Below are 7,461 nucleotides of genomic sequence, written 5' to 3' on the forward strand. Positions count from 1 at the left end.
GCCGCCCTCGCCCGCCGCAGCCGCGCCCCCTCAGCGCACGCACATCCGCGGCCGCCGCCTCCTCCGCCCCGCCGCCGGCGGAAGCGGGTGGGTCGCGCTGCCCGGGCGGGAGGCCGGGCCCGGTGGGCAGCCGCGCTGAGGTTCTCCGCCGGGCGCAGCCCGCGCTCGGTCCACCCTTCCGCCGGAGCCGGTGATGCCGGTCACGGATCAGCGCTGCCCCCGCCGTTCCGCTCCCTCCCTGCGGCGGGCGAGCGCGGCGGCGGCGGGGGGCTGAGGGTCCTGCCCGCGGCCCCGGGGCCGGGCCGCCCGCCGCGCCGCCATGGTGCCCTGGGGAGCGGTGCTGTGGCGGCGGCTGCTGAGGAAGCGGTGGGTCCTCGGCGTCGTCTTCGGGCTCTCCCTCGTCTACTTCCTCACCAGCACCTTCAAGCAGGTCAGTGCCCTCCCTCCCCCCCCGAGCCCCCGGTTAAAACATCCCTGAGCCCAGGGGTAGCTCGTGTTCTCCAAGTGCTGGCGCTGAGCTCCTGGGATAGAATTGCATCATAATTATTAAATAAAGCTAAGAGTTAAAAAAAAAAAAAAAAAGCCATGTCTGATACTGTGTTTGACAGCAATAGTGTTTTGAACCACAACTGGGAAAAAAAAATAAATCTTGAAGGGACTTGATTATTCTGTTGTAATGTAATATCTCTTGTGAGCTGTAATTCCACTTTTAAAAAGAGAAATATGTATACCTATGGTTATTTAATGGAATATATGCTATTTCTGTGGCTGTAGTAACTGAGTTGGGCTGTGTTAGCTGATCTTGTGGTGAACACGCACATCCATTTTACTGGATTATGTGGCTTTCGTGCTGTCTGTAGCAAGAAGTAAGCCATTGTAAGTGGTGTGCTGCTTACTCCGATGACACTTGTGTTTCCTGGGCCCTGGAGTTTACAACTACCAGGTTTTTTTAATTGTGGGAAAAGCAAGTGGATTGGCATGGCAGAAGGAATTTGTATGTCTGGTTGCAATGCTGTCTTTCCTTGCAGGAAGAGAGGACGGTGAGAGATCGGAATCTCCTCCAAGTGCAAGAGCACGAGCAGCCGATCATGTGGAAGGTGAAGTTCAGTTCGGGAAACAGCAGTCAGCTGAGTAACCAGTGCAGGAATTCTGTGCAGGGGAAGCTCCTCATTACAGATGAACTGGGTATACTTGATACTAAGAATTTATTCTGCGCGTTGCAGTGTTGGATGCTGCTTTGCCTGTCTGATTGTTGATGGCACTTCCAAGTAACAACTGCTCCTTATCAAGGTGTTCTTACTGCACAACCTCAGCTGTTGGCATTCTGTCCCCAAACTGGATTCACTTTGCTGTGGCTGCAGACGCTGCTGATCGGGTGCTGTGCACAGCGGGTTTGGGTCCAGCTGGGCTCAGCTCAGGCACGGTACCTTCCGAGTGCGGCTGCACTGTTTCCAGGACCACCTTAGTTTGAAAGAACTCCTGCACAGGGCTCAAATATTGAGTCCTGCTCAATTTTGTGTGGTTGCTTGCAGAGTTATTTGTATCTCCCTGCAGTGTGTTCCTACTGTCAGGTATGTTAGGGAGAGTAATCGGGGAAACCGGATTGGCCTCGCATGGAGGCAGCTCAGGACTGCTGTAATTACTGCTCAGTCACAGTTAACAAGCTCATCTGATCCTTGTAAACCCAAGGATATTTCTTGCAGGTTCTTAAATTAACCACTTTTTTTAAGTGTATGGAGCTTTTCCTCCCCTGCACGCACCTTTCCCCAGTGTGCTTGTTGCTCAGGCACTGGACCTTTCTTGACCAGAAATCAAGGCTGTAGAAAAGCCACCACATCATCTGTGATTTCCATCAATGTTAAATTTAGCACTGCGTGAATTATGCTTACTGCTGATTCACTAAGGTCTCTAAAATCACAAATATCTTTCCCAGTCTAACACTGTGGTAGGATGGTTTCTGTAAGGACATCCACTGTGGTTCTATACTATTAAGGATTCTGCTCAACAGAAGGTTCTATACTATTAAGGATTCTGCTTACAGCTATCCTGCATGGACAAATCTAAGTCTCCTCATATTGAACTGTAAAGAGAGTCATCCAGACATAGACCAGTTGAAAGAATGCATGTCACAGTTTTTTCCAGTACAGTCATCACCAATCATCTTTCCCCTTCCAATCACAACAATAAATTCACAAAAAAAAATCAGAACGTAAATATTCTGCATTTAAATACTGATACTGTATATACAGCATATTAGAGTAGGCACGTAATAGTTGTGCAGGTAACACCAGCCTGTTGGAAAACTCGGCTCTATGTCCGAGTGTTATTTCACAGAATTGCTAGTTAGCACTTTAGTCAAATTGAGGGGGATCATAATCTACTAAATGATAAATAAACCTGGTCTTAAGTAATGGCATTCTTACTGTAGAGTTCTGTAGAACATAACAAAGGAGTATGTTTCACTAGTTGTTGCTATTGGTTTTTGTTTTTCAGGCTACATCTGTGAGAGGAAGGACCTACTGGTAAATGGCTGTTGTAATGTCAACGTGCCCAGCGCAAAGCTGTACAGCTGTGACAGTTGCCTTCCCAACGGCTGCTGCAGCGTGTACGAGTACTGTGTTTCCTGTTGCCTGCAGCCCAGCAAGGTGCATAGACTTTCTCCTGCTTTCCAGGTGTTCTCCAGTTCCTCTGTGGCTAATTGTGCTTGTTTGTGAGGAGCTTTTCCCTTAGAGGGGATAGTTCCTTTTCTTGGAAGGACAAGGAAAGCCTGCAAGGACCATCCGGCAAGCTATAAATACAGCTTTAAAAAACATTGATCCTTCCTACCTTTGAGAGGAAATACCAGGAGCCTTGCAAAATGTTTCAGCTTCAGGGGAATCGCATTTGCTGAAGGGAAATGGTTGCAGAAAAGCTATTCCAGCCAGTATCAGTTTTGTAGTTAGCACTTCTCCGTATTCTGTTAGCTTCTCTAGATTCTCTTCCTACTGCTGGGGTTCCGTGATGTGTTAATGTCTCAGTGCTTGCTGGAAATCCTAAGTGGAGTTGCTTACTATTCCTCTGATACTTAAGCTGTGTAGGTTAAGGTGGGCTTTGATTACTCCTTGTTGAATTATGGTTTTTGTGGTTTTGTTTTGTTGTCTTTCTTGCTAACCACTTCAGCAACATCTTTTGGAACGTTTCTTGAACCGGGCAGCTATTGCTTTCCAAAACCTCTTCATGGCAGTGGAAGATCGCTTTGAGTTGTGTTTGGCAAAATGTAGGACTTCATCACAGGTAAGACGCAAGTGTATGTCCAGGGCTCAAAAAGGGAAAAATACCCCAAAAGTGCCCTTGGCAAATGGGGCTTGGTCCTATGAATGGCTGGTCTGTTGTGCTTGCACACACACGGGCATTTTCATAAATGCTGAAGCTATGGCTGAGAGCTAACCTGAAGGAAATCCTCTGGTTTGTAAGGCAAAATAGTAACAGCAGCAGTAAATAAAGGGCAGGATGAGCTTTACACTCTCTTTAGAAAAGACATCATTAACTGAAAAGAGACCACTAAGTTCAATGACTGGTGAAGACCTTGGATGAGCTCTGGGAAGATCTCATGAGAACAGTGAGTTTCTCCCAGTAGCTTCAGAATGCTATTTACTTTATGGTACGTTTTTAAACTTACCATATGCTAACAATCTTCTGCATAGTAACTCAAACAGTAGGTTGTAATTCTTTTGCTTTTGAAGAACAGAGGTGAACTTCTGTTACCTGTGTGACTTTATTAGAAGTTTTGGTCTAAGCAAGCATTGGCCCTTTTAAGAAAGTGCTGTTGGAGATGTCATGCAGCTCGAGTATTTAATATAGCAACAGGGATGGATTGCAAACAAAAGACAGTTCCAAATGTCTCCAAAGTGTTGGTTTGTTTTTGTTTTTTTTTTTACCCATAGTATCTGAACTCTAGCTTTATCAAGAAAAATGCACACATCTCAAGTAGCAGCTTTATTATGCCTTGCTTGCTTAGGACGCTTGATGATACTGTATAAGCATTTTTTTTTTTTTTTTTTTTTTTTTTTAATATTGAATCTCTTCCCACCAACTCGGGTAGTCTCCTGAAAAGGAGGTTCTGGGTGTGGTTCAACATTAAAGTGCAACTGTCTTTTATATGTTGGGAGTGCACCGTTGCTTGACTCTAGATGATATTCTAATGTGCAGAAGAATTTGGAATATTTTTTTGCATATGTATAAACACTCTGGGTTTCGGCCTGCAGTGAAGGGATGTATTGTTTCAATATGTGTGTATTGTTAAAGCTTCTCCTCCTCTTTCTGACAGAGCGTGCAGCATGAAAACACCTATAGAGATCCAATTGCAAAATACTGCTATGGTGAATATCCCCCAGAGCTTCTGCCTGTTTGAAAGCTGCATGATCTACACAACAAAGGGAAGCAACTGGAGACTAGAATCCAAACGAGCAAGACAACAGCTGTTGCTTTACGAGAGCCTCAGCGTAAATGGCTTACGTTGTTTCTGGGGACAAACCCAGAGATGTACAGTGCAAGCGAGGGACTTAAGATCTCCAGGATTGAATCTTGTTTTCTTCAGTTTGTTATGTACCTGCTTTGGAGTACTAGAGTGCTAGTACTGTACTAGAGTACTAGTACATTCTTTGAATATTTCCTGTAAATTTTAGGATGCACAGAGTCAATCTAGGTTATCAAACATCATAGGAAAAATATCTAATGGAGCTTTGCAGCTCTATGTGGAGGTTCAATCGTGTCTCTGCAGTCCAGAGACTTTCCAGAGTGACAGTAATAATTGGAGAATTTTTGCTTTTAGAGAGTAAAGCATGCCTGGTGTGTGTGCTTCTCTCTCTGGAGCGCTTCTTGACATGCATGGTGTACGCTACATATGTAATTATGAATTATTTATTCATTTTATATGGATTACTAGCTGAAAGTATTGATGCTTTGCATAGCTAGTTGTTGATGCCTTTCAGTCCCTGTTTTGTTGTGTCAGGTACAAAGGATATTTTAGATCCTGACTAAAATTGGTTGGTTGTTTTCCTCCTTAGTCTAAAGGAATTGTATTGGTATTCATCACTATAGTGCTTATGTTCCTCTTAGTGAGTTTAAAGCATTCAGAACTCCAATGGAGTTGTTATTCTGTCAAAGTCCCATAGCACGAGAAAAGAGCAGGGATCTGCCTAGGATGGGATGTTTATTGTCTGTAAACACTTTCCTTGTTACTCTGCAACAGTTTCCTCGAAGAGGAGTCTTAGTCTTGTAAACAGCTCTCTGCTAGTCCACTTTCTGACAGGGAGCACTGAAGATTTGTTTGCTTGAACTTGTTCAGGCCTTGGTAATTCAAATGTACTTCACTCCTGGTTGTGCAGGAGACAAAAGGGTGGAGTTGCTCTAGGATTTCAGTTTAATGATGTCCTTGTGCATGAAGTAATTAGAATGTCAGAACATGGTGCAAGCCCTCCTCTGAGGACAACTGTGTTGCATGAGTTCAGTTAAACAGTGATGTTGGTTTTGAATTGCTGTTTGACGTGCTTGCTACTCTGGAATTTCGGTCCGATCAGAATGGCACTAGAACAGGGATGGTTCTCCCACAATTTCTCCTAGCTCTCTAAAGTTGCAATTTAAACTGTCTCCCTCTTACAGCCACTCAACACAGAAAAGATGGGTAGAGAACGTGTAGGATGCTGACTAAGTTTGTGCTCCCCCTGCAAGTCACTGGGCAAAGTCCAAGAGCTAGACAAAATTAGGCTGTTATTTTCTCTATACAGAGCCTCATTTCTCTTGTTTTTACCCCATCCATCTCCTCCATGATTTTGACTTTGTGTATGCTTGTTTAAACTCATACTTCCTATTCCCTGACTGAAATAAATCAATCTACAGAGGCTTTAAAAAAAAACGAACTAACAAACAAACAAGCACAGTGGTGGAAGCTCCTGGTACAAAAGATCTGTAGAATGCTATTGCAATTATACAGGATATAAAAAAAGTAGTGTTACCAGCCGTCTGATAAGATCCACTTGCATTGTTTTCATTGTCCTTTCCCAGAAGTCATTGAGTGAGATAATGGTTCCCTCAGCAGATTCTCTTGGAAACCTTGTTTGTTTTTTTTTTTTTTTTTTCCAAAAGCTTAAAAGCTTTAGCGTTAGCAGTTTATCCAGCTGAAAATCTGTCTCCCCTTTGCTGCCATCCTATGGCAACTTGCTGCAGCAGACATGATATGGTGTGAAGATGCAGTGTGAAATGCTGTCTTCAGAGGGTAGCAGAGGTTACTTCTCTTCTCGGTGTTTAACAGATTCTTCACCCCTGTTCCAGCACTTTGTAACTGTTTTCCTTAGGGAGGGACATCAGGTTGGTCTATTATATCAATCATTCCTGCTGAGATGTATTCCAGCACTTCATGTTTTTGCACAACTGCTGAGATCAAGATACTGATGGCTTGCTCTTGCTTTCTTTTTCAACTTGGTGTTAATTCCTTAGCAGGTGATACCACTGCTTGAAGCAGTAATTGTAAGAAATCATAAGAACCAACCTAATTTGGACAACATTAGTGGGAATTCCCGGCCCCTTTCTCTCCTAGAAAAACAGGATGTGATCAGAAGTGCATTGTGACCACTGTCCATTCAATGGGACAGAAACTGCATCCTCCCTTCCTGGTTGTTGAGCTGTTCAACTAGTGTCTATACTGTATGTTAAATCATTAAAAAATTATCTGTGTTCCAAAATACTGCCTGTTCTCATGTCTTTCCTTGAACTACAAGGCAACTGTACCAAAATGTAAGTTTGAAGAATGCAGTGGGGCGGAGAGGGACACTAACTTGAATATGTGTAATAAAGGCAAGTAAGTAGAGGCAAACAGGAAATCTATTTCATTCCAATCTAAGAAAAGAGCATGCTGCTCTCAGTGGTGCACAGAAAGATCTGGCCCTTTGCAAAAGTGGATGGAGCAGGGAAAGGAAGGTATATGATTGCTTCATATTGTGAAGATATGGTGAGAATGTCAAATTTGTGCTTCCTGGTAATACTTTTGTGTGGTTTAAGTGATGTCCGTCCCTCTTGCTAAAAAGCCTCGTGATTCTGTGGTTGTCAGTGGCTGTCTGATGTCTCCTTTCTATTTGTCAGCTAAGAGACTCAGGTTGTTGACTCGTGTTTGGCAGCAGATTTAATGAGAGCACTTGATGGAGTGACTAGCTCTGCTTATCTGCGCTGAGGTCAATGCTGGGGATAATTGAAGGGTTGTGTGCTCCTTGATTTCTGTAGTTTACAAGAATATTAATGCTAGTGAAAAATGGCAGCAGCTGACATCTAATGAGGAACAGGTATAGTATTTGGCTATGCCAATTTGGAAAGAGCAATCCATAGCAGAAAGCCCAAGCGGTAACTGCCGTCTTAGCTGAATTTAAACTTGAGCCACTGGCCTTGAAACAACTTGTTGTACTGCCCCGCTGGGACGGTACATGGAGAATT

At 43.9% G+C, this 7,461-nt stretch overlaps 1 protein-coding gene across 1 annotated transcript; it reads left to right on the forward strand.

The window, feature by feature from the left end:
• Nucleotides 1–274: 274 nt before the first annotated feature.
• On the forward strand, nucleotides 275–4,532 carry SPRING1 (SREBF pathway regulator in golgi 1). The gene is made up of 5 exons (XM_082491667.1): nucleotides 275–430; nucleotides 1,029–1,185; nucleotides 2,494–2,645; nucleotides 3,160–3,273; nucleotides 4,307–4,532. The coding sequence occupies exons 1-5, from the start codon at nucleotides 320–322 to the stop codon at nucleotides 4,388–4,390; spliced, it is 618 nt and encodes a 205-aa protein (XP_082347793.1). The 5' UTR covers nucleotides 275–319; the 3' UTR covers nucleotides 4,391–4,532.
• The last annotated feature ends 2,929 nt before the right edge of the window (nucleotides 4,533–7,461 follow it).

Source organism: Vanellus vanellus, assembly GCF_965231255.1.
Source record: "Vanellus vanellus genome assembly, chromosome: 16".
Classification (NCBI taxonomy): Eukaryota; Metazoa; Chordata; class Aves; order Charadriiformes; family Charadriidae; genus Vanellus; species Vanellus vanellus.

Excerpts from the sequence above, each read along its gene's own strand:
- SPRING1 (XM_082491667.1), top strand. The coding sequence starts at position 320 with ATGGTGCCCTGGGGAGCGGTGCTGTGGCGGCGGCTGCTGAGGAAGCGG. Across the intron at positions 431-1,028 it reads TCACCAGCACCTTCAAGCAG|GAAGAGAGGACGGTGAGAGA; the intron begins GTCAGTGCCCTC and ends CTTTCCTTGCAG. Across the intron at positions 2,646-3,159 it reads GTTGCCTGCAGCCCAGCAAG|CAACATCTTTTGGAACGTTT; the intron begins GTGCATAGACTT and ends TAACCACTTCAG.